General features: G+C 34.0%; 1 protein-coding gene across 4 annotated transcripts; it reads left to right on the top strand.

Moving 5' to 3' along the window:
- The first annotated feature begins 1,402 nt into the window (after positions 1-1,402).
- Positions 1,403-27,401, top strand: LOC125054165 (adhesive plaque matrix protein-like). Of its 4 annotated transcripts, none has more exons than XM_047655902.1 (4): positions 1,403-1,573; positions 19,522-19,555; positions 23,389-26,486; positions 26,706-27,401. In XM_047655902.1, exons 2-4 carry the CDS (start codon positions 19,523-19,525, stop codon positions 26,812-26,814), a joined length of 3,240 nt encoding a protein of 1,079 aa, XP_047511858.1. In that variant the 5' UTR covers positions 1,403-1,573; position 19,522; the 3' UTR covers positions 26,815-27,401. The 4 variants fall into 4 exon arrangements, with proteins under 4 accessions (XP_047511858.1, XP_047511859.1, XP_047511856.1 ...); XM_047655903.1 differs by lacking the exon at positions 1,403-1,573 and adding an exon at positions 1,685-1,920; XM_047655900.1 differs by lacking the exons at positions 1,403-1,573; positions 19,522-19,555 and adding exons at positions 22,098-22,314; positions 22,391-23,093.
- The last annotated feature ends 268 nt before the right edge of the window (positions 27,402-27,669 follow it).

Raw genomic sequence — 27,669 nt, 5'->3', positions numbered from 1 at the left:
AAAACGCATTCCACAATTTTCTTTTTTTTCTATCTCCAGCCATCATCACCGTAATTTCGTTTGTCTATCTGGCACAATAATCAATACTTCACTTTATAAAACCATTGTAAAATATGTCTCAGTAAACATTAATAAAACACCGTTAGAAATCATTAAAAATTAAACTAATCTTTAGTCTTTGCTATACATAGCAAAAGAAAAAATATTTAATTAAACATAGAATATCGTTGTGAAATATAGTGTTACAAATTTAATGAAGTTCCTTGCAATTTGTGGGGAGCGTAAACTCAATATGAAAGATGAGATCCGATTATGCGCCGGCGTCTGAACGTGTTAATAAGTTCGTAAAATGTGAGAAGTTTTTATCGTGATATTTCGGGTTAGTTTCGTTAGACCTTACGAAGTTTATAGAAAAGTATCCTGCAGTTCTATTCGATAGACGTTTTTGGAAATATCCGAGAGCTTTAGGAAGGCTTTTCTCTTTTAGTTTTTAACAATAAATATGCACCGACAAAGCAGAACTAACAATGTTTATTTTTTTTAATGTCGAGGAAATATACTTTACAAGATTTTCACTAAATACATCCCATTTGCCAAGGCCTCGGGAAAAGCTAAATATTTTCCTTATGGAAAAACTGAAATTAATAGCGAGCGTGCTCGTGACACTTTACCCCTGCTTCACCATGGCTATATTTCTGCCGGTGACAAAGCTGACGTGCCACGATTTAACTATACGTCATGCTTGTAAATTGAAATAGAAAATATTAAGGAGTTTGTTACATTCCGGGTACCGGGAATTTGGCTCCGTAACGGTCAAAAAAGTTCACAGGTATGAGGTACGATCATTGCTAGTAATGGGAAACATACAAATAATTTTACGTAATTTTGAGCGATTATTATCAAATTACTAGCAGAATCTATATGATATGGGGCTAATATATTTAACACCTTAAATACATAATTTAATAAATATATTTTTCGTGCAGCATTAACGTTTTTTGTTGAAAACGAAATGCTTAGTAGTATTATTGTCGAGTTTTTATAACTATTTAAATGATACAAGGCTAAGAAAGAAGTTAAATATCAAGAATTTATTTGTCTATTATATATGTATATATCTCATAGAACGTGTGTAACAATGTTGTTTTTATCCGCTGCCATTCTTATTCAGTTTCAATTGCCAAAACTGCGTCAAAACAATTTAGAAGTTATGTGGCATGTATAAGCTTTTGACCGTGTAGACTTTACCAAAATAATCTCACGCTATCTTGCCATATAACGCTTTTAACATTGTATAAAATGGTAATCATTTCCAGCGTTTATTGACAAATAAATAAAAAAACGTCACAAAAATCTCATATAACTCCAAAAATAATAACCCGAATGTTAGGGATCCTCGGATTCATTTAAAGTACGTCCGGCGCGAACGCAAGTCGCCTTTGCTATTTCGCTCAAACAATAAAATTATAATTCGGTTAAAAATAAACGTGGCGGCGTTAGCGTTTCAGAAGTTAGTTTAGTTTGGAGGGCTGGAAGCGTGCGGTGCGCGCAGGCAACAATACACAACTGCCAGGTTCGTACTTCGTACCTGTTCTCACCTCAATGTCATTATCACTTATACTAACATTATTATTATACACAAACCTTCTGCGGTAGATAAAATATCAGTCAACGCGACACCCGCGATCTAACCGCTGTTTACCGAACAGAAGCGCCGCCTCTAATTGCTGCTAAGCAGAAAACTCATTTATCTATCAAGCAAATATATTGTTCATTAATTAATTTTAATTTTGAAAAAGTTGTGCAGCACTAACGTGAACTTTAAAGTTCTCCAAGTTATAAGTTAGTGAGGTGTCTGGGGAATCGCAAACTTGGAGTGTGAGTTACCCTGTTAGTAGAGTATGAAATCTAATAGTAAAGGTAAAGTAGTTTAATTGTATTTTTTACTTGTTGCTGTTAGAAGTTTTCGAAGCGAATTACATGACGTCAAAAACTTTTTGCACATTTTCTAACGTAACTGTCTCATTTTAGCAACTGCGAGAAAGAGACGAAGTACCTGGGTTCAAATAGTAATAATCAGTATTAATATTATTAGTATGAATTCTATAAAAGAATATAGTGGAGATAAAATCATTCCTGCATCGAACTGACATAAAGTTCATTTAAATGGTCTATTAACGCACGGCAAATTAATATAGCTATGCTATTTAGGTAACAATTGAAAGAATAAGTGAAATCCAGTCCAGTGTTTTGAGCACGTTACAAACATGTGAAAAACAGAATTATACAATGAATTCCAGTCTATCATTCTAAAAGTAATCCCATTTCAATTTGTAAAATCCTAAATTGAAAACTGTTTACATTAATAAAATTCAATGGTAAGCAATTGTTGATTATTGAAAAAACGACTTGCGTACAATAATAAACATACAGACAGATGAGACTCGATAATATAAACATAATTAACAGCAATTAATAAATTTCACACGATGACGTAATAAAACAAATATACGTTGAGATATATTTTTATAAATGCGTGGGCGCAGACCGAAGATGTTTTGCAATTTTCTACGCCATGTCGCTACATAAATGCAGTGGATTTTAATTTATTATTTCGACTGGCCTCGCTCTGATATCCGAGATTCTAGAGACAGTTTGTGTAAACTATAAATTCTTTAAAAATACACTCTGAATATATTTGAAAGACTTATTGCTATGACGCTGGAGTGGTTGTTTGACGAAAGTTTTTTGTAAAATGAATTCGTAATATCGTCACGCGGTTTCGTAGCGATTTATAGTCTAACGAAATAGTATGTTTTAAATTGGATTTTCATAGAGGTGAAGATTGAAATAAACTCTATACCAAATTGAATTCTTCTACCTGAAGAAATTTATAAATTACATATTATGAAGTGGCTTTTTGTAATTTTTCTTTAAAAAAATCGCTTAAATTAACTTGCTTTCAGAATCGAATGTCTAGGATTTTTTGCAAAAACTTAATATATATAAAATTATTCAATGACCAATAGCTATGAAAAAATACATATACATATATCCTATATATGTATTTTTGCACAATTGCGCGTTCGTATTGTAACTATAGAATACAAAACAACTAAAAGTAAAAGATAATTTAAGGATAATATTTTGTCTATTATTTCAATACTGACATGGAAAATAAGAACATTAACTGATAATACCAATATTAAAATAACTAAATTGGCGAGTTTCCGCAGATCGGTTGCCAAATTTAAATAAAACATAAGCTAGTTTGATTTACACGCCCTATGTTTGCAAACTAAAATAAACAATTTAATTCTGATTAATGGTTAAATTTTTAATTTTTCTTTATTCTCATTAGTACATAGTATCACTACAGCCTTTTTAGGTCTGGGCCTCAGAATTCTGTATCGGTTTCATGATCATTTGTAAGGCAAGTAGGTGATCAGCGACCTTGTGCCTGACACGACGTCGACTTTTTGGGTCTAAGGCAAGCTGGTTTTCTCACTATGTTTTCCTTCACTGTTTAAGCGAATGTTAAATGCGCACATAGAGAGAAAGTCCATTGGTTCACAGCCGGGTTCCACCCTATGACCGGAAGGACGTGAGTCGCACGCTGTTGACGCTAGGCAACAATGGTTTTACAAGGGATAAAAAATCTTTCAAGTACGCATAGTGTAGCAATGCAGTTAGGTTTCTGCGGGTTTCCGAATTGTAAAGCTTATAATAGGAATATTATTTTATTAGATATGAGAGATAATTTTTGTGGGAATACATTGTCTTTACTATAAGAAAGTCATTGTAACGAATCGCTGTTGTTTATTATGTATTTTGGAAATATTGAGTTGGCTATTTATATTATTCTACGCGGAGTATGCAACTTTAATATACCGCTATAGAAGGTCAGGATTATTTTTGTTTAACGACTATTATGTAGTTAATGGCGCTATTAAAAGGGATTATAATAGGACGTTATGACTATGAGATTCATTACTTTATATTTTCAAAATAAATCAATTTTCATTTATCGCGGGTTTCTAAACTTTTGTTTCCTATGAACTGCTAAAAAAATGGTTAAAACTTTTGTTTACTGAAATGATGTCTAGCTGTATTACAATTTCAATTATTATAATCAAATCAGTAGTATATCGAACCTCAGCGGGTTTTTAATATAATTTTATGACTATTGTACTATTTGACATGAATAAAACAAAAGGATAACTGCTAATTATAAACAATTTACTAAACCCTTAGATCATCTAGACACACTTTGGAAACAGCCGTTAGACCTCTATAAAGATAAACATTAATAATAATTTAACGAGATTATATATTTCTTTTCTAGTAAGTCTTTGGGATCAAATATTACATATTATTGTTTTGACTTTATATTATTTTGTTTGCTAAATATTAACGACGGACCGGTGGACGTTTCTTTAGGAAACATTTGTTTTAAACTATTACGACTTAGTAATATAAAATTCAATATACAAGGATAACATTTTTCTATTCGTTAGTTCTTCTATTATGCGAGTGATTTTTAACAAGTTTCTTGGACGGCTCATGAGTCCTGAAATGTGTTTATATAATTCTAACTGTAAATAATTCATGTAATTATGTATTGACAAATTATTCCAACCACATATCCAAATTATAGTGGAATATTCAAACCATTTGCATATTTGTTCTCGTGCCAAGAGCCGAGAATTTAATGTACTATTTTATATGTTAATTATTAACAGACGTTTATATTAAAAGGTTTACAGGCACTTAGTAGATTATTAAGGCCCATTGTTCCGTGATCCTCCAATCGGGCATGAGGGCACCACATTTTATGTTTCATTCATTTCATTTGCTAAGAATTCAATCTCGGACTTTCGCACTGTATCACCATATCGTAGGTGGTGGAGGACGACACAACATATGTTTATTTTCGATGTTAAGTAAAATAAATATTAACATATAACAATAAAAAGTTTCATAGTATTCTCCTTCGGGTAAATGTCTCTTTCATCTTCCTTTCTCAACTCTTATGTGCTTAATGTCCATTTACTTTGCCCGGAGTGAGCACATCGTCAAATGACACTTGGCGAGACAAGACGAGAAAGCGCTGAGTATTACTCCTATATGTCAAAAACGTTGGGCATTTGAAGTACTCTGATTATCACCCTTGATTGCGTCAAAAGACACAAAGGTTAGGAACTTAGGTATTTTATATATTACGTAAACAATTCCGTTTCTCAATGAAACACGTAACAATGACGTATGCGGTCGACGTCAACCAGGTGTGTATGAAGATCAGAATCTCAGATGTGAATCAGAATTACAAGTGTATATACAGAAACCAAATGTAACTCGGACACATTTATTGTAGTTAATTGATAAGCCGTATAATATAAATTGGCAGTTATAAAATCTTAAATATTGGATCAAACAGTTAATAACTTTACTTTACATTTAAAACTCAAATAATTAAAAAAGAGCAGTCTTATTGCTTTATTTTTACTAAAATAATCATTTACCTCTTTACATCACAGCGTGAGTACAATTTAACAGATAGAGACGAAAGATTACTTTAGTTACAAGAGTGTAATTCGAAAAAAACAAGTGTCGCTACAAACTTTTAGACCTACCCTGCGATTCTGTAACTCACACAGCGGTTTTCGCATCGGCGGTCGCTCTCAAATCAGTCGTGAAGCAGTCATTTTATGATTTGGCATTCTGATAAACAATAAACTACAAGCTCCCTCGTTATCAGAATGCCAGAATGCCGCCGCTGCGAAAACCGCTGTGCGAGTTCGAAAAGTGAGTTACAGAATCCCAAGGCTAGGCTAAGGACTAAAAGTATTTTATATTTTAAAAAGTTATTCAGCGCATCTGTTTTTAATAGGCAATACGCAGGCGGGCAGACGATCAACTGTGCCTGAAACACACGTCGATATTGGGTCTAAGACATGCCGGTGTCCTCAAGATGTTTTTCTTTGCCGTACGAGTGAACATAAAGACAGAAAGTCCATTGGTTCACCACCGGGGATCGAATCTGCGACATCCCTGAGGAAGGGAGTCACACGCTGAAGCAATTAGACTAATTTACTTTTATCAATAAAGGCAATAGATAAATATCAATAAAATTAAACAAAAATAATTATTTAAAAAAACAATATTGGATTAAAAATAAACAAATTTTGAAATTTTGTGATTAGATTAGATTATAATATTCTTAAAAAGGTCTCTGGTATACGTTTTTTTAATGATGAAGGGCTTTTTATACCGTTGACTGTTGATTTAAAAAAATATAAATCTACCAACATTTATCTGTCATTTCTCGACATCGCAATAGGCAATGCGTCTCGCGGTGAAATAAAAAATTCATGGAATATGCAGATATTGAAAAAACATTCGCACGATTTTTAAATATAGAATTGTAAACAAAAATTGTATTTTACTTTGATTCATTAATAATTTTAGTAAAGATCTATTTTTTATAACAGTATAAATCTTACAAGTTTACAAGTTGGCAGCAAAAAGAGAGATATTTAAATTTACATTCCGAAATAAAAAATGAAGTGTAGTCAAAATACAAACATCACGAACGCAAACATTGTGTAAAATGCTTGTTTTCGTTTGGTACTTATCTAGAAATCTCTTTCTATCTTTCTATCATTCTCTCTATTCTTTAAATGAACGATACAGGACGTCATAAGGAAGTTTATTAAGGTCCCTGACATGCATCTGAGGAAGACTATTGCCAATTACTACACCTGTACATATAAATATATTTGTTTAGCGTTATTGCGTTGTATATGTGACATAACATGTAGAGAAGCAATACAAAGCCAAATATGCGCAATCAGTCTTGCTTTCAGTTTGATACAAAATAAATTCAGAACCTCAAATGGCTTATGTCAAAGTGACAACCGACTTTCTGAGCATGAAAGGATGAAAAAAAGGGTGCGTGTACTTATGTACGCGCGTAAGAAGTTATGTAACTCCTTCACATTATTAAAAATAGTTTTTGATTGCATGCAAATAACTAATTACAATTAAATAATCAAAGAAATTTTAATCAAAAAATTTGAAAAATTAAATAAATAAATATTTATTATTATTCTCTTACAGTAAGTGTAACATAAATTCTATTATAATTCGAATGTTGTTTTTAAATTATGTCCAATGCCGTAGCATCTTCCGTGGGCAACTACATTCTGTTAATTTTGTGTCACGGTGCGCGCGCATCGTAAAATTTCACTCTCATCAATTTTTCATAACGCGCCTAAAGAAGTATAACTTCAAAAAGTTTGTATATAATCTAATTTATTTATAAATGATCACAGCCTTGTAGGTCGGGCTTGAGATTTGTGTATGTGTTTTGTGATAATTTTTGATAATTGTTCAGCACAAAATCAGAAGTCACAATGTAAGGGACAAGTAGGAAAAACACGCTACCAGAGTAATTAAACAAATATAAACACAGAAAGTATAAATTCACAAGCATAGAGTATTAAAAATACTTTAATTTAATCTATGGTAATAATTTAGCGAGTGTAGTAAATGTTAGAATGTGCTACTTTCCCAATTTCTTATCGTGACATGTTTTAATTTCGTTGATATTTGCAAATATACATAGTATATATATTATATATGCATGTTATGTATAAATTGTGTTCCAGTTAAATGAGGCATTTAGATAATGTTAAAATAGGTAAATATTGAAGAAAGTTCTACAAGTAAAAGTGTATTTTAATTGTAGAGAAGATGTCTTTATAAATAAATACGAATCGGAAAATATGTTGCTAAGCGCAAAACTGGAAGACGGCTGGACCAATTAGAGTAACTTATTTTTATTTATTCCATGAACTCGCAAGAAAGTTTTTATGGAACAAAAAATTAGAAAATATGAAATAAAATTGAAAAATTGACTAATTTTGTATTCCGGAAAGGGGTCTATGGAGTAGTAGCATATCAAAATGTTCTATATGTGTGTATGTAGCTACTACTACTATTAAAAAGGTAGGCTAAGTCAAACAAATCATATTAAGGCGAAACAAAGTTCGTGGGGACAGCTAGTTAATAATAATAATGACACAATTTACGTATATATTAGTGCAATAATTTAATATACATTATTTGCTAGAAGTGTTAAATAGCTTACCCTAGATAATGAAAATCACTAAAACGAAACCTGTACTTAGTATTAGAAATTATTTTTAGTCTTAACATAAAAAATAATGTAAGTTTTATTTAAATTCAAATATTGAATAACAGTATGTTAGGAAATGTTATGAGAACTGTCACACAAAGAACAAAAAGAACAAATTACAATTTTTAACCTTTGTAGGATTAGGTACAAGCCACTACAAAAAATATCGGTACAGTTTGTTATAGGTCTTGTTATAGTGGTTTTGTTTTATCAGGTAATTACCACCACCGTTGGGTTCGTCTATTGGCTAGGGGCTTTCATAACATAGAACACAGGACTAATGAAGGACGATGAAATTAATACTTAATAATACTTAGTCATTATAACAATTGGGGCTTGAGATTACTTTTCAATAGACGTGACCCACTAACGTCAAGTTTGTATGAAAATGGTCACGTGACAAAGCGTGTGCTAATGGGATTCCCATACAAATTCGTTTATGATAGATGTATTCAATAATGGCTAATTATACTAATTGGGGCTTGAGATAACATTACTTTTTAACAGACGTGACGTCACGTCAAATTTGTATGAAATGGTCACGTGACAAAGCGTGAGCTAATATGATTCCCATACAAATTTGTTTAGCGTTAGTGGGTCACGCCTGTCGAACACTGATTTTGTCTCGTGTAACTGTACAACAACATATCTATTATTTACGATTTTAGTGCAAATATTATTATTATCCTACTATAACAACGCTTCATTTTATTTCTTAAAAGCTTTACAAAAAGTACCGTGAAACTCAAACGTCAGATTAAAAAACACATTAAAATGTCTTGTATTTGCAATTCTTACAATGCAAGATAATCTTTCGACCTGGAGGGCACAAAGTAAATTCAATTTACCGCTGCACTGCGGAGTATAAGCTAATGCATCACTGCAATATTAATATAGGAGATTTCATTTTGTGAATAGAGACGCTATTCTTGGTACGAACGCAGATACGGTACTTTAACGTGAAAATAATTTTGTGTTTATTGTGATATTTTTATGTTATAAAGATAAAATGAGCAGATGTGACATTCACTCGCGTTCAAGTCCTTTAAGATGTGGTGGTACGCAATTTTCTTTTGATTATGATCTGGCTGGTTAATTGGTGCAGATCTCCGATAAATAAAACTGTATTCATAGTATTATGACTCTGTCGCCGAGGTGGTCCTGCAGGGTATGGAACTCTTTATTCCATTCTCTGCGGTGCCGGTCGGTGGCAAGTCCCAGCCTTGGTTTAGGCGTTCTTGCAAAGCGGCTTTGCGCCGTAAGCGTGAATGCTTTAAAGTCTGGGCAGAAGCGGTGACATCCTGTGATGTGACTATCGGCGAACGTAAAAAAGCATACAACTCAGCCTCCAGGTCCTTCAAGCGAGAAATCGCTAAAGCAAAGTCAGAGCACATTGCCAGATTTGGTGAGAAATTGGCTCACCTCCCTTCGGGAACTCGAGCCTTCTGGTCTCTTGCCAAAGCTGTCCAAGGGAATTTCTGTCTGCCCTCAATTCCACCACTGCATAGGGAGGATGACTCACTGGCCCATACCGCGAAAGAGAAGGCCGATCTTCTAGGCTGTCTCTTTGCGTCGAACTCCACTTTGGATGATCAAGGGAAGGAACCACCGACTTTATTGCGGTGTGATACTACGATGCCCGAAGTTATATTCCGGCAACGTGCTATCCGTAAAGCTTTGTCTTCCTTGGACATCCATAAGTCGAGCGGACCCGATGGCATCCCTCCAATTGTGCTGCGTACTTGTGCTCCTGAGTTGGCTCCGGTCCTAACGCGCCTTTTCCGGTACCTTTACACGCTCGGCACTGTTCCGAAGTGCTGGAAGATCGCTTCGATACATCCGATCCCTAAAAAAGGCGATCGCTCTGATCCGTCCAACTATCGCCCAATAGCTATAACCTCCTTGTTCTCCAAAATAATGGAAACCATTATTAACAGCCAGCTCCTGAGGTATCTAGAGGGCCACCAGCTGATTAGCGATTCTCAGTACGGCTTTCGTCGTGGTCGCTCAGCTGGTGACCTCCTTGTATACCTTACACATAGGTGGGCAGAGGCAATTGAGTCCAAGGGGGAGGCGCTGGCGGTAAGTTTGGACATAGCGAAAGCCTTCGATCGGGTGTGGCACAGAGCACTGCTCTCGAAGCTTCCAGCCTACGGGCTCCCTGAGAAATTATGCAACTGGATTTCCAGCTTTCTCGCTGATCGGAGCATCAAAGTCGTCATCGACGGAGCATGCTCCGACCTGAAACCTGTGAATGCTGGTGTCCCACAAGGCTGTGTCCTATCCCCGACCCTGTTTATTCTGCATATCAATGATATGTTGCAGCTTAGCAACATTCATTGCTATGCGGACGACAGCACTGGGGATACTTTTTACACTGGCCGGGCAGGTATTTCTCGGGATGTTGTCGATGAGTACCGGAACAAACTTGTGTCTGAAGTCGAAACTCTTCTACGTGGAGTCTCGGACTGGGGTAGACTAAATCTAGTCCAATTTAACCCCAAGAAGACACAAGTATGCGCGTTTTCCGCTAAAAAAACTCCCTTTGTCGCTACTCCCCTCTTTGAAGACACTCTCCTTAAAGCCTCAGCTAGCATCGGAATACTGGGCGTTGACATATCGAATAACGTTCAGTTTCGCGGTCATCTGGAAGGAAAGGCTAAATTAGCCTCCAAAAAGCTTGGTGTGCTCAGCAAGGCGAGACGGTACTTCGCTCCGGGCCACCGCTTGCAACTATATAAAGCTCAAATTCGGCCCCATATGGAGTACTGCTCTCACCTCTGGGCGGGAGCTCCCCAGTACCAGTTCCTTCCACTTGACCGTATTCAACGAAGAGCGGTTCGAATCGTCGACGACCAGTCACTTTCAGTGCGGCTTGATCCCTTGGCGTTGCGTAGAGATGTGGGATCTCTCTGCATCTTCTACCGCATTTACCATGGAGAGTGTTCAGAGGAGTTGTTCGGTCTAATACCTGCAGCTGAGTTTCATCATCGGACGTCAAGGCAAAATACAAAATACCATCCGTATCACCTCGACGTCCGTCGTTCCACAACAGAGCGTTTTCTAAGGCAGTTTTTGCCGCGCACCACCTCTATGTGGAACCAGCTGCCCACAGAAGTATTTCCGAACCAATTCGACTTAGGGTCCTTCAAGAAAAGAGCGTACCAATTCCTGAAAGGCTGGCAACGCACTTGCGAGCCTTCTGGCATTGTGAGTGTCCATGGGCGGCGGTATCACTTAACATCAGGTGAGCCTCCTGCCCGTTTGCCTCCTATTACATTAAAAAAAAAAAAAAAAAAAAGTATTTTCCTGTATAGGTTTTATGATATATTATGGTTTATATGTGAACGTTGTTTAATTACAAAGGAAATCAACAAACTTTTCCTACGTTTAACAGCAATATTTCTTTCTTTTTTTGGTAAAACGTACACAGTGTAAAAAGGTCCTTAGATCTCTGGCTACTTGCCATGCTGACGTTTCATCCGGAAAGGTGGGACAGGTAATGGTGATTGCCAAGTGTTAATGAACTTAGACAAACGTTTTACTCAGTCGGAGATGAACTTGGACGTTTCAGGAATTCTAAAGGCGGAATCTAGCTTTGTTTTGATGGTATTTGAAAGTTGGGTGACAATTAGAATTCAACCTTGGCAATATCAATAATTATTTTAAGATACTTATAAAGCTTACTAGCTGATCCCGCAAACGTCATTTTGCCATTTATAATAAAAAATAGGGGTTGCTCGTAGAGGGGTGAAAATTAGGGGTTGTATGTATTTTTTAATGTTGTATCATAAAAAAATAAAGAATATTTTTTTTATCAAAAATTTAAAAAAAAAAATTTAGGGGTGGACTACCCTTAACATTTAGGGGGATGAAAAATAGATGTTGTCCGATTCTCAGACATACCCAATATGCACACAAAATTTCATGAGAATCGGTCGAGCCGTTTCGGAGGAGTTTAACCACAAACACCGCGACACGAGAATTTTATATTGTAGATTTTAAAGCAGTTTTTATAAACTTTTATTTTGATTAGACACAGTGTTTTGGTAAACCGTATTACTGAAGTGCCAACTTGTGTGGTTCTAGTGTATGGTTAGGATTTGTTAGGATACTGTATCCAACCTGTTTGTTTATAAATATAGACTGAGACAAATAAAAATTTGAGCTTCATACTTTTGTACCACATTGCCAATAAACAAACGTGTATAACCTTTCGTTGCTTCATGAACCGTAAAACTATTATTAGACCATTTAAAGCAGCTGCAGCGGCAGAGCAGTGATTGCCTAGTGGCTTTAACGTGCGACTGTCATCCATGAGGTCGTAGGTTAGAACCCCGGCTGTGGACCAATGGACTTTGGTTCTATATGCGCATTTAACATTCGCTCGAACGGTAAAGGAAAACATCGTGAAGAAACCGACATGTCGTAGACCCAAAAAGTCGACGGCATGTGTCAGGAGGCTGATCACCTACTTGCCTATTAGATTGACAAATTATCATGAAACAGATACATAAACCTGAGGCCCAGACCTAAAAAGGTTGTAGCGCCACTGATTTTTTATTATTATTAAAAAATATAATATTTTAAAAAGTATATTCCAGTGTGCATGTTGCAGCGCACTTTCATAGAAAAATACGATGAAACAAACCTCTTTGTGATTGTCTAGGTTTTAAATAAAACTAGTGGAAAATAGGAAAGTTACGAGGTTATAAATTTTGTTAAAACCATTTATCCATTATCTTCCTCACTATATCTTACTGACGCAGTTTCCTAACATATTTAATGTAGATATAGTAACATAGATTTTGTGTGCATCTGAGTATAATTAGAATAATAAATCAAAATTAATTTAATATAAAGAAAAATTGAGACGTTATTTATAACGAAACTAAATACAATAACTTACAAATTACAATTGATTCCTAACCTAAGATGTATAAATAAAAAAATACACGAAAATTAAAATGTTAGTGAGTGAGACATCTTGTTTTATATTGTTTTATCATGAATCGAACTCGAAACAACGAAAACCATTTCCATGTGTTTGCATTTGAAAACCTGTGCATTGAGTTTCATAAGTAGTAATAAAGTTTGTTGTCTATTTTTAGTTAATAAGATCTATTGCAATGGCAGATATCTTTCATTAAATGAATTATCAACTATATTCATATTTATAATTTACTAAAATAAAATTCATAAATATAACACAGCAAGCATACAAATTGCTTATAGATTATACTTAATATTTAAAAAATATAAACATTTTTATAAAATAAAGCGCGATTAATAGACAACGTAAAGAGAAGAATAAAATTGTTGTTTGTATCTTTTGTCGCATTTTATAAGCTCTCATTAAGCTTGCAGATGGCGAAAAAAGCCGCGCTCGTAAAAAACATAGACGCGATATTCGCCCGTATTTATGCAGTCGTAAATATCAAAATAGAACGATCGTATAATGTACAGATGTTGTATTGATTGCGTTTAATGCATGCCATGTAGAATCTTGGAGTCGTGTCAAATGAGTAAATCCTCGGGATTGTGAAAGACTATGTCTGAAAATTGCTTTAGGTATGCAGAGAGAGAATGAGCTATGCCATTGTAGAACTAACCTACATTGAGACACAATAATATACCAAAGTCTGCGAAATTACGTGACAATATAGGAGTATATTTTGTGCTGCTGAAATTCTCTAACATTAAACACATCAATTCATATAACATTCTATATACTATACTATGGTATTGTTTACAATTTACGAAGGATACATTTTATTCTGATACTTAGTTATCGCAATACTCTAACTCCAATACTTGGAGCATTAACATAAGCAAAGCCTAGAAAATTAATCTAAATTGTAAAAATATAGGTTGTTTTAATATCGTGTTAAGAATATCTTCTTCCATTACCCCATTATATATGTCTTCGGCAAGCCTCAGTGCTTGTGTTATTCTAAGACGTGTAAGGACCTTAACTAGGTCGGTCTAGCGAGTAAGGGACCGGCCTCGGGGTCTCTTCACTCTACCGGTTCCCAAGCTTGTCTAAGTTATCGGGACCTCTGCTATATGTCCAAAGAAGGTCAGGCGATCTTTCCATATTTGCAATAGTTTTGTCCCTGCTCAATGAAGATCGTTTAATTCGCCTCCTTCTACTAGGTCTGTGAGTTCGCCAGTGTGTGAAAGTTAGCCTGATCTGTCAACGATCATTACTTTCTTCTTCGCTGTTTTTATTTGCGGCCCAACCTTCTCATTTTCTATCTTCTATCTAAGAATTAGTTCGTAGTGTAGTATTAAGAATATACTTACGTTAATACTTTCCATACGTACTAAGCAATTTTACGTTAGGAAAGTATTTAGCCGCTTATTATTAAAACTAATAACCCTAATCGTATCGTCTACACTTTACTATTACTTTAAAGTTTTATTTTATTTTATAAAAAGCCATTTCCACAAAAAGCGTCACAAGTTTATTTTAGATCAGCACGCGGGAATGCCATCACTCATATTAAAATTTACCAATATTTAATTACTGCCCGCTTGGGGTATTCTAGAGTAAAAACTGACAGTGCATCGATGCATGGATCACTAGACGTATGCGTCAATCTAAAATAAAGTGTTATTTTAAAATATAAAACCAGAGATTATATTTAAACAATCTGATAATATTGATTTATCTAAATTGTAACATCGTCTCTCGCAATGTCTCTCACTGACTACGATTGCTGAAAAGAATTTGAAATTAAATAAGTATATAAATTAATGTTTATATTTTCTAAAAAAAAACCATTAAAATTTGTACTAAACATATTTTTTGTTTAAAATGTTTGAAAAATGTTTTTAACTTTCTAAGGATTACTAACTAACAATGTTAACCTATTCCGCGAGGGAAATACGCTAGACTAGTCATCGCTATACTAAGGCAAAGCCGTCCAAAGCAAAATTACAATTGTAAACAAATTATTAAGATTTATATCATATCGAAACTGCAAAAGCTTTATCAAACATTTAATGGACTAATACTATTTGAAGGGAATGGGGGGTCTAAAGTTGACTTATATAAAGATCTTGATAAAGCTGATATTTATAGAGCTTGTCAAAATTCAAATAAAAAATGTGTACGTGGACTAGGTGTACACACGTAAGAAGTGAAACTTCTTTATGACCTTATTTTTCGAAAAATGAAATATGTAAAAAAATGAAATAAATTGGTTAAATAAAGTGAAATTAGATAAAGTTTAACAAAAGGCTTATATTATCATAGACATGAATACAAATACAAATATTTCATTTTAACTTATTACTAACGGATCAACCGTGGTAGGGACAAGAAGAAGATGGCGTGTAACCGAAAAATGTGACAAATGTGTGTAATTTTTTTTCCAACGCCGATAAAGAAGTTTGACTTCAAAAAGCAACATGGCGCGTAACCTGCTACAAAATTTCTCCCATACGTCGATAAAGAAGTTTCACTTCAAAAGATGGCGCGTAACGGAAAAATGTGACGCGTAACGAAAAAATGTTACACTAAATTTTTTTCCAACCCCGATAAAGAAGTTTCACTTCAATAAACATTACTTTAACAACAATCTGAACAGCGGAAAAATAATTTCATTTAAGCCCCTCAAATGAAATTATTTTTAGATGTAATCATATCGCAAAGCTATCGTAAAAGTAAACAGGAAATCGCTAAAAAGCTCAGGCAGGCTGTAGTTATTTTTACGTTTATATGTACTGTTTATAAACAGCAGTTTTTAACGAGAATTTATGCTAAGGAAAGATTATTAAATTTTTTTAACTTCCAATTCCAATTTATGTATATCTAGTATGTAAAATAAATCATAAATCAGTGGCGCTAAAACATTTTTAGGTCTGGGCCTCAGATTTCTGATATCTGTTTCATGATCATTTGTCACACTACGCCGTCGACTTTTTAGGTCTCTCTTTTTGGTTTCCTCACGATGTTTTTCTTCACCGTTCGAGCGAATGAGCACATAGAGAAAAAGTCTATTGGTGCATAGCCGGGGATCGAAACTACGACCTGACGGATGACAGTCGCAACCCACTAAGCCATCACTGCTCTATATTCCTTTAATTTCTACCCCATGCATTAAATCGCCGCTGAAGTCAATAACTGTGAATGAGAGAATTGAATCCTTTATATAGACGTTATGTTTCAATCATTTTGGAATATCGATAGTGAAAACTCAAGTATGTAATACCAGTAAATTATATTCAACCAGCTAAAGCTTGACCTACTAGGGCTGCCAGGTGCCATTTATAAAAAATATACTTTAACTACATTTTTTTTTATAACTTTTTTTATTAGACAATTCACACCAATTGACCTAGTACCATGCTAAGTTGGTGAAGCTTGTGTTATTGGTACTAGGCAACGGATATACATACATATTATAGATAGATAGACATATAAATACATATTTAGACACCCAAGACCTAAGCACAACACCAAATGCTCATCACATTAATGTTTGTCTCAGCCGGGGATCGAACCCGGGACCCATGGATTCGCAGTCAGGGGTACTAACCACTAGACCAATGAGCCGTCAAATACTTATAGATTATTTAGAAATATTTGTTGCTCGCGTTTCGCAACACTTCTCTTTCATTATTTCATTCGGGTATTATAATATAATTCTTGTGCACATCAAAAATGCGCGGATACTAATTTGTTAAAAACTGCTAAATCGACATTGATGAGTCTTCTTACTATAGTTTAAATATCGCATTTCAAATAAAAGGACCAACTCGATACGACAAGACATTGGAGAAATTTGTGACATACAAATACTTAACGTTAATAAAAGGTTTATAAATTGTATGACAAAGATATAAAAAAATGGAATAATACTTTCCTTATCACATACTACTTACAACAACAAAAAAATACAATGCAATATTACAGTTTTCCTTCAGAAATCAGAGCGTAACAACCCTACCTGTAACCTATCGTTATAGATACTATCACCGCCCAAAATCTCAATAGTTATCTTCAAAACAGAATTTGCCTTTCATAGTACGGGATTTTTACGTAAGCTAAAGCATTATTTCGTTAAACATACTACAGTATTACCTTGTTTCTATCCGCCCATATTTTATCAACACTATCTTTACTGTCCTAATTGGCTATAAAACGCACTGATTGTTTGAATAATCAGTTAGATATAATAGCCTTCTTTGTTTATACAAAAGCAGTGTTGGCATAGTGCGTTTGGAGTATAACTCTCATCTCAGAGCTGAGGTCGTAGGTTCAATCCCCGGCTGTGCACCAATGGACCTTTTTTCTATGTAGATACGCATTTAACATTCCGTGACAAATGATCATGAAACAGATACAGAAATCTGAGGCTCCACCCTACAAAGGTTGTAGTGCCACTGATTTATTTCTGTATAAAAGTATTTTAATCTTGTAAGCTACTTATTTAGTAAGCTTAGGGACATAACATACGCTTTAAAAAGCTTGAAACTTATTCACCTAATAAAAGTATGCCTTGTCATGGAAGTAAGTATGTACTTAAAAATGACCCATTTACAATTTGTATACTACTAAATTGTATTATTTAAAGTATACAAATTATTTCTGTCTATTTATAAGATTCTATAGAGCAAAGCTTATGCCCTCAACAACATTTCGCAATTCTTTGATGTAACCGGAGTTGTTTTTCTACAAACATTTGCCAATTAGAACAGCATTGAATACGAATCGTTCGTTCCACAAAATGTGCACTAGAAAGCGGGCGATTTATTCCATCTATATTTAGATCGCAAAAAATAGTTTATTATGACACAATCATGAATCTTTCCATACGTCTGTTCATGAACGTTAGAAGATAAAGCCGGGCTAATGGGCAGATTTAGTTGGATTCATGCCTAATGCTCTCTTGACAAGTTCGATTTTTCTAACTACGTCACCAAAGAGGGATTATGGTTTTCGGACTTTTACGGATTTGTTTAGAAGGAATGTTTCTGCTTTTACGAAGATTTTTACACGCTTTATATTAGCTTCACCTGTATGTATGTATGTATGCATGTATGTATGTATGTAACCGACTCCTTCGGACTCGATTTTGAGCCACTTTAAACGGACAGATTAAATTCAAATTCATTTTGTACACTTATATAGAATCAGCGACAATATAATAATTTCATAGGTTTATCTCGAAAATACAATGAAATTTTTTTTAAGTCCACAAAGCAATACGATTAAATTGAGACAACACGTATTGCTGCTAGGACTAAAAAGTGGAAAATAAATATAGTTTAAAAAAACTAAAACACACGCTTTTAAAGCACATCAAACTAAAAAGTGAAAAATAATTCCTAATTTAAAAGGAAAACCTTACATCTTAATTTCATATAACAAGCAATATTTAGAACTATTCAAAAATAAATATAGTTTAAAAAAACTAAAACACACGCTTTTAAAGCACATCAAACTAAAAAATAATTCCTAATTTAGGCTGAAAATGGTAATGAAAAAAAATACTGGTATTATTGCGAAAAAGCGTGGGTTGCTCGATAGACGAAAAATATGGCACAGAGCGCCCCACGCTTTTTCACAATAATACCAGTATTTTTTGTTCATTACCATTTTCAGCCTAAATTAGGAATAATTTTTTAGTTTGATGTGCTTTAAAAGCGTGTGTTTTAGTTTTTTTAAACTATATTTATTTTTGAATAGTTCTAAATATTGCTTGTTATATGAAATTAAGATGTAAGGTTTTCCTTTTAATAAATAGTATTTGATTATTTAACGGAAAACCATGCATGGCCTTTGCACGGCATTTGCCACTATGTGCCCACTGAATTATTTCCGAACCAATTCGACTTAGGGTCATTTAAGAAAAGAGTGTTTTTAAAGACCGGCAACACACTTTCGAGCTTCTGGCGTTGAGATTGCCGATGGGCTGTGGAGTGGTATCATGTGAAGTGGTATAATTGTCCTTACATTTTCATTTAAAAACTCAATTAAAAAAGGATATCTTTAAAAATTCAGAATTGAAGGCAGAAGTTTCTTTAAAAGTATGCTTCGCAATAATTTAATCATTTACTGCATAGAAAATTCAAGTAATAATACAATTATGTTGTTCCTCTAATTTAGAATTTCAAATAGAATATTTCGTAGATCTAAATACAAGCGAGGTCTTTGTGATTGTTGCCGGACGAAGTTTATTTCACTGATATTTTCAAAGTATTTTTATTACATTGAAGATTGAAATACACCGGCGCGAACAATCATTTATTTTTAATAGTGGTATGGAATGTTATAAGTTCAATATAATATTAAGTTGTTTCTTTTTCAGAATGGCGACAGAAACAGAGACAGTAAATATAGAAGTAAGTAGCTTCTTTGTATATTAATATTAATTTCTTGGAATGCATTAACAAAATTGTAAAAGATAATAGATATCTTTATTTAAAAACTATACTTCTGTATATGTCATTTTATATCTATTATGGACATATTTATTATATCCATTTTACTTAAGAGTTGCTGGAAGTATTTGTTTTTGAATAAGTTAATTATTATTAATGTATAGTAGTAGCCTATAATTAACATATGGCAATAATAATTTAGTATAAAAAGTATAAAACTTTTCTATGATATTCTGATACATTCGTTATTTTAAGTAATTCCTGTTAACCATAAACGCAGCTAAGGATTAGTGTTACTGATCTGGCAGCCAGATTTCTCTAGCTGTTTTGCCTTATCATGGGATGCGGTAAAATGGTATTACATACCATAAACAACATATTTAAACTATTTGCAAACCATTTTCCTTTACATAATGTGACAAACCGAAAAATTTCCGCATACCTCGGTAACGATAGAAAATCTGTCAGTCTGTTGCAACACTCGTCACTACAGCTTGCCAACTGATTTCCGGTTTAAATTGTCAGCTGCTTTGAAACTTCCTCCTAAATATAGATCGACAACTAGATATATTTTAAAAATATAGATTTTTCTTCTATTGTTTGTGTGACTTCTAATGTATGTTATATGAACCTGTTAATTTAATTTATTTACAAATATATTAACTTAACGACTCGAAATGCGTAAGTGCCATTGTTTCAGGAAAATGCAAATATTCTTATATATGTATTTATTAAAGTTGGTCTAAAAGCTTAGTGAACTTTTTCACATCTTGTTTTATAAATGCATACTTTTTTGTTATGCCGTCAGCCAATATGGGTTTATAGAAATATAATAGTCTATAATATTTACGTTTATTACGCAATAATTTTATGTTTTTAAGTTACTTTCCTCGTTCCATTCTTTACTCTTCAGAGTAGCTATGTTAAAAATAGCGCTTCAAAACTATTTGCTGTCGTGTTATTGTGCCAAAGCTTTGTGAAAGTTCGCTGACTGATAGACGTCTTTTTCAAAGTCACTCGTGAAAATTAATGATGTAATAGATAGACAATACTCCATTTCTGGGTGCTATCTTAGTTCCACTAACATCTTCAAAACAGTAACTGCAATTGTTGTTTTAAAACGTATTTGAGGTTTAGATTACTTTTGTTTTATTTAAATATCCAAATTAGCTTTTACAAAACTATCGATTACAATTGAAAAAAGGTACATATCAAATATTTAACAAACCACGTACCTTCACATTCATAAATTAGTCAGATTCTTATCATCCCCTCGTGAAGACAATATGACTGATACATATGAATATATTTTGGAATTTTAAAATAGTAAGTTTGTAGTAAGCTATTAAATTAAAGTTGTATACAAAATGACACAACACATTTGATTAAAATTATTATTTTTTGGTTTAAAGCCAAAAGGAACGCATAATAAACGGACTAACACCCGCTGTCAGCACTAAATCTTATTCTTTAGCTGCTTTTAAACAAAGAATGTGGAATAACAGAAAAGGGCTTCCGCTGACTGGCTACGTTTAAAATATTATTTACGTAGCGTAAACATGTAAAACTAATCTATATTAATAAAGATTGAAGATATCTTCTATATAATGAAGATATCGCCGTCGTAATACGTGAATGGGCTGAAAAGTTCAAAGGCTACCAGAAAAATCTTATTTCTAATAGGTATTTGATTATTCAATTTGATGCAACGATTTTAGCGGTCATATAATTTTTGTAGTCACATTTGTCTTTAGCGTCAAAATAGGTTTCAGTTTCGGCGATTACCTCTTCATCAGCATAAATTTCGTCGTCATAACAATCAAATACACAGTATTTACAATTTTTTTAATCTACATAGTTACAATAATAATAATAAATTATTATTTAGATTATACGGATATTAACTATAAATGTAAATATTTCAGTATTTCAGAAACCTATTATTTCAAAGCTTTAGCGAGAATTGTTTTCAATCATTTACCTTAACATTTCATATCTGCGTCGGACTTTTATTAACGTTTTCTCAAGATAGAAGTTTCTTACGAAAACGCAAATGCACTTAAAACATTAAAAGTTTTAACTGCAGTATAAACGATGAACATCATTAAATGCATTACTTTTTGTTTCTTAAATTATTTTGTATTAATAATTTAGTATATAGTCTCAGTAATGGTGTTTGACGTGTCACACAAACAAGTGCTTTTCGTGCATCAAAAATGTACTTGCGTTTTATACACACTACACTGTTTTGCATATGAAATATTGTATATATTTGCGTATGTATCAATATGTATGTATGAAGGAAATAATGTATCACTTTATAGTATTATACTAAATACAATCGTGCATAGGGAATAATATAAGATTTTAAAATACCAGCTACAAAACGGATAAACCTGGCGGAAATGAAACCATAATTGTTGTGACGATTCGCATTATACAAATCGTAGACATGGCACCCGATAATATTGGGGTCGTGACGAAAATACATGGCGGTTGCGGGCAGACGGCAGTAGGAGGCAAGCGGCGCACGCGCCGAACGCGCGTAGTTTCTCGGCGTTTAAATGTAGTGGCTAATTTACAATCTCTGCTATAATTAACCGCTGCGACTAGTTATCTGAATGTTCCGTAGTGATACGTATGGAGTGATGTGAAAATCTCAGTGAGAGTTGTAGAAACCTCCATAGTTCCGATCAGGAAGTAAAGTAAACATTTCTCGTGTGAGTATTCCAGTTTAGTGTTGTCAGTTTGCCAAAAAACTTTTCATGTAAACATTAATAGATGATAATATTTCAGTAATATGAATCCTCCGTCAGCATTGGCCGGGGCCATGAGTAGAGAACGTAAACCCTTTACGTATACTCCAGGAGGGATAGACCTCTCTGAGATTAAATCGGAACGTATGGCCCAACGTCTTATGAGGAATGCAATGAACCAAGGTGTTCCTGCAACGCCAGCCCCTCCGGTCCAATCCCCTCTACCTATATCTACACCAGTCGTCATGCCTAATTATAATTGTTTGCCAGTTCAAGTTTTCCCGACATTCACTTTGCCAGCGAATCCTAAGTCGCTTCTTAGAACAAGAAGTAATCCTGACCCAAACGAAAGATTACTTAACAAAATTGATGAGTCTTCAAATTTTAAATCAAAAAACGAGACTGTACATAGTAACGTATCGAGCAAGAATATATTACCGATAAAATATGATGATCCAAATACCAATAGCTTATCTTTTAATTCTTCGCTCGATTATGACAGCGGTGGATATTCAGTTCCTATACTTCAGAGAAAAGACGAAAATACTTTTATGGAAAGTACTTTAAAACAAGACTTTAACCGAACCAAATTCGAAGAGGAGCAATCAAATGCTTATAACAAAATAAGGCCTGTTTATTTTAATATCCCTCATGAAAAAACAAGTACTGAAAATAGCAATAGTCATGAAAAGGCTACGCTAAATATTCCAAGTGAAGAGTGTGAGCAAATCAGTAATAAAAAGGTGGATTTGAAATTACTTTTTACTTACTATGTTTATGTCTTTATGTCTGTGTATATTGTATGCTACACATATTTAATCTACAATATAAAAGAAATGTAGAAAACATACTAATAAACTATATAGTGAGTTAGTAACTTATATCTATCTTATTTTTTATTAATCTTATTTATTTCTATTAAAGCATGTATATATTACGTACTACATATATCAGATGGACTACTTTATATTTCTAAAATATAATTTAAATATCTGCTGTTAATATTATTAAGTTTATTAAAACTATTTTATTTTTCAGGAAAAAGACAAAATTGAATCAAACGGAGAAAATGCACAGAACGGAGATACAAATGCGGCTATTACTTTAAAATTACCAACGAAAAAGTCTGAAGCGAGAACAGAAAAAAAAGTTGAAATAGTAAAAAATACTTTACCAGATGGATCAGTCCAGGAAGTTAAAACTACTACAACTACAACGACTATCGATGGAAGAACAGAAATAACAACTGAAACTGAAACTACAACATTTCCAAAAGACTGCGGCGATGACGTTGAATATGAAGTTGAAGTTGAAGACGACGAAGAAGTGGAAAATGAAGAAGAAGAAGAAGAAGAGGAAGTAGAAGAATTAAGTGAAAAAGAAGAGTTTCGTAAAACTGAATCGACAAGTGAAATAGTTTCTAAAACTATTGAGAGCAATGACACATCAAAACTAAATGGCAAGAAAGATAGTGAAGAAGTTAAAGAAAATCAAGCTCTTAACAAAGATGATAAATTAATTACAGACCATGAAAGCCATGAATCAAGCACTACTAAAAAGATTGTAATAATACAATCTTCTGAAACACAAGATTCTGATGAAGAAGATGAAGAAAATCATGATGACGTGAATAAATCAGATGATGTTGATAAAGAAGAAGTTGTTGTATTAAAAGCAACCACAAATGGTGAAAAAACTGTTGTTGAAACTACCACACAGAGCAGTGAGGTTGAACGTAAAAATGATTTCAAAATTAATGATAAAACTGTAGATTCTGTACAAAATGACCAAGAAGAAGTAGAAGAGAATGAAGAAGAATATGAAGAAATAGAGGAAGAAGAAGAAGAAGAAGCTGTAAACAATTCTCAAGGGGTTATAAATAAAGCAGAAACGTGCCAACCAGAACTTGATCAAAATGACGAAGAAGTAGAAGAAGAATATGAAGAAGCAGAGGAATCCGAAGATAAAGAACAAATCACACGTATCATAAGCGATGAAATAAAATCAACTGAATCTAAACAAGATGAAGAGCCACTTAATGTCAATCAAGAAATTAATAAAGACACTATTGAAAGTGATGTAAAAACAATACCAGTGCAAGTGATAACCGAAAAGAAAGACGAATCTGAAAAGGAACAAAAAGAATATGAAAAACCTGAAAGTCAGTCCATACCAGCTTCAATAAATGTTCCTTTAATAGAGCCCGTTGTGCCATTGGACAAAGTTGAAGAAGTTGAAATAAAACCCATTGCTCCTGCTAATGAAATTATCACAAAGACCCATACTGAAATAACAACCACAACAAGCGGTAAGCCAGTTGGTAGTCACAGCACGCAGACTGAATATAATGTGGTACAAAATATAGTCACAGTTAACCGAACAATAAAAACATTAGACCAAGCATATGAAGAAATTCCTGATAATATTCCAACAATTAAAACCTTTGTTCCTCCTACCTTAGAAGGCAACTTCCTAACGTCGCAGCCGGCTTTTAAGCCTTCCCAAGCTGGTTTTACACCTGAACCACAAATTGAAAGACGACATAGCTTGTTACTGGAAAGGTTAAGTGTGGAAAGACAAATGCCTCCAGAAATTTATCAAAATCATTCCCAGAACAGTAATCAAACTTGGGAAGAAACCCAATACTCGCAAGAACCTCAGAGTGAGATACTAACTGTTAGTAATGTCAAACCGAGTATGATAAGTAAAAATCAACAATGGTATCAAAGGAATGAGACGGAAAATCGCTCTAGCACATTACAATCTACTGATTCTTTAAATAATAACCAAACGCAACCTCAATATAAACCTCAAGTACATTCATTTTACCAACCAAAGTCTCAGCCTCAACCTCCAACTCAGACTATTTATCAGCCACAAGTTCGAGTACAGCCTTCGCCTCAACCAATGTACAAACCTTCAAATCCAGTACAAAATATATCACAACCATCATATTATTCACAGCAACAACCAAAACCAACTTATCAATCTCAACCACCTTCTCAACGACTAAACCAATCACAGCCCCCCGAACCGTCAACTGTGCAGCCTATTTATCATCCTCAACCACAATATCAGCAAAGCTATATCGACAATACATGTGAAGAAACATATAAAAGTAGTACAAATAAATATGAACACAGCGCCTACCCATCCTACACTTCAAAACCGGTATGGGCTGGAAAGAGCTTGGATTCTCAGCCACTACCAAGTACGCTTTCAAATCAAAGCTACCTTCAGAAAGATCCCATAGAATCTTTTGACCAGTCATATAAACAACAATTGTCATCGTCATATGTTCCTCCACCTTGGGAACAGGACCCTAACTACGTAGTTAACAATACAACTTCAAGCTTTTACCAACCACCGCCGTCTAAAACAGCATTAACAACTAACACAGATTGGATACCGGCAAAACCATCACCTAAATTCTCTAAGACAACTCCAACATCATATATACCACCCGCACCGAACCAATCATTTGTTAAGCCTGTTAGTGCTTCTGAACCTCCAAGGCAGCAAGGTCGCAAAACCTACTACAGCGAATATGAGCGACGGTATATTTCTGTACCAGAAGCAACATACATACCGAATGAAACAAAATTGCAACCTCAACCGGACCCTTCACCTCAGTACTATTATGACAATAATGAACCAGAAGAAGTCGTAGAACCTCAATGGCGTAAAGAGTTGAGAGAATTCAAAGAACAATCATCTAAAACAACGGTACAAACAGAGCAAACGACTGTTCGCCCGCCTTGGGAAGACGATCCTAAATACGCAACACCTACTCAACACTTCACACCCACTCCAACGTGGACTCAAACTTTAAAACCAAGATCGTATCGTGAAAGAAGTTTCGAACCTGAATACATTGGTTCTCAGGAATGGCCAAAAACAAACACTTTAGGCCGTGGGCGGCCCCAGAGTTCGTACGTAAAGAATACCGTTGACAGAGTGCCTGACAGGACGAGAGGTGTGTCTGTTGATAGATACAACCCCAATAATTACCAGTCACCTATGACGAGGGAGCACCCGCCACCGGCCAGTCATATTTTGGATCCGATTGTCCAAGGAAAGACTTACCACAACCCGAGCGTGCCCGCATATCATTCAAGAGCTTCAGTAGAACCAAGGTAAATCATGATAAATAAAACCATAAAATACCTTCTTGCTAAAATACGAAGCCAAGCTTATTGAAAATGAATATATTAATATAGAGGTAGAAATAAACATTAATATTTTTTATTCTAAATCCATTAAGATGCCATGGGAGTCGTTGCGAGCTACTATTACCTTTTTGAAATATAATTAATACGTAAAATTACCTGAGACTTGACTTATTGCATTTTCAGAGAGCAGCCAGTCACGTATCAACAACCTCGTCACAGAGAATCACGCGCAGCTCCTGTCCAATCCAGGTCATTCAAATACTTACAATGGATCACAGGCACTGACGACTGAATAACCAAAATTGGTTTTTCTGAAGTTGCAATTTTATTGACGATTTATTAGATAATATTTATGTCATTTTGTTTTAAGATCTTGATCGAGAAGACCAGATTTTGTTTATAAGCACATTGTAACTTCAGAGAAAACGTTGAAAGGTATATTTCCCGGCACGTAAGTTGGCTAGAGTATAAAGATGCGCAGGAGTGCTTCCTTCTTCACCTCGCCAATTTATATGCCGCAATTAAAATAGTTTCTAAGTACGATTATTCGATACGAATTAGGTAATGTTTATTTAATTTTGTATAAACTTGTTTTTGATGATTTATTAATATTTCAATATAAAGCATGTTAAACGTAATAAAAACAAAGTATTAACATTACAAATTAATATCAAATATAAGACATGTTTCATAATTTTAACCTTCACTAACTTAAACTCGCATTTGTTTCTGTAATTAAGAGCTTACCCAAACACTGAAGTTTAGTCACTTTAATAATAGTCTAGTCTTTGTGCATCAACATAAAAATCGTCATGATCATAGAACAATGTCGGATTTGAAAAAAATCCAAAATCCACTTCTTATCATATTTGGATACTACATTGACTATATTTCAGCTACATTAAAAAAAACCATGTGTTTTAAATTTCATATTAATCAGCCAGTAAACTGACGGATTTGTTCGAAACATGTGATTTTTCTAGAAAACTGTGTAATTTAATGTTATTATTTTTATTTTGTTTCAAAACAAACCCTTTTGTTTGCTTGTATGCCAATTTTAATAATAACAGAATATGAATTAAAATAGTTATGACAAAAACTAACATGATTATATTATTTTGAAATGGCTGCCCTGTAAAGTTTAAAA

Source organism: Pieris napi, chromosome 11, assembly GCF_905475465.1.
Source record: "Pieris napi chromosome 11, ilPieNapi1.2, whole genome shotgun sequence".
NCBI classification, from domain to species: Eukaryota; Metazoa; Arthropoda; class Insecta; order Lepidoptera; family Pieridae; genus Pieris; species Pieris napi.
The sequence above is the reverse complement of the archived record's forward strand: the minus strand, read 5'-3'. Positions and strand labels throughout refer to the sequence as shown.

What these genes read in the sequence shown, in the direction of transcription:
- LOC125054165 (XM_047655900.1), top strand. Translation starts at nt 22,395, where the DNA reads ATGAATCCTCCGTCAGCATTGGCCGGGGCCATGAGTAGAGAACGTAAA. An exon ending in AGCAAATCAGTAATAAAAAG is followed by an intron (nt 23,094 to 23,388) that starts GTGGATTTGAAA and finishes TTTATTTTTCAG; the next exon opens with GAAAAAGACAAAATTGAATC. An exon ending in AGAGCTTCAGTAGAACCAAG is followed by an intron (nt 26,487 to 26,705) that starts GTAAATCATGAT and finishes TTGCATTTTCAG; the next exon opens with AGAGCAGCCAGTCACGTATC.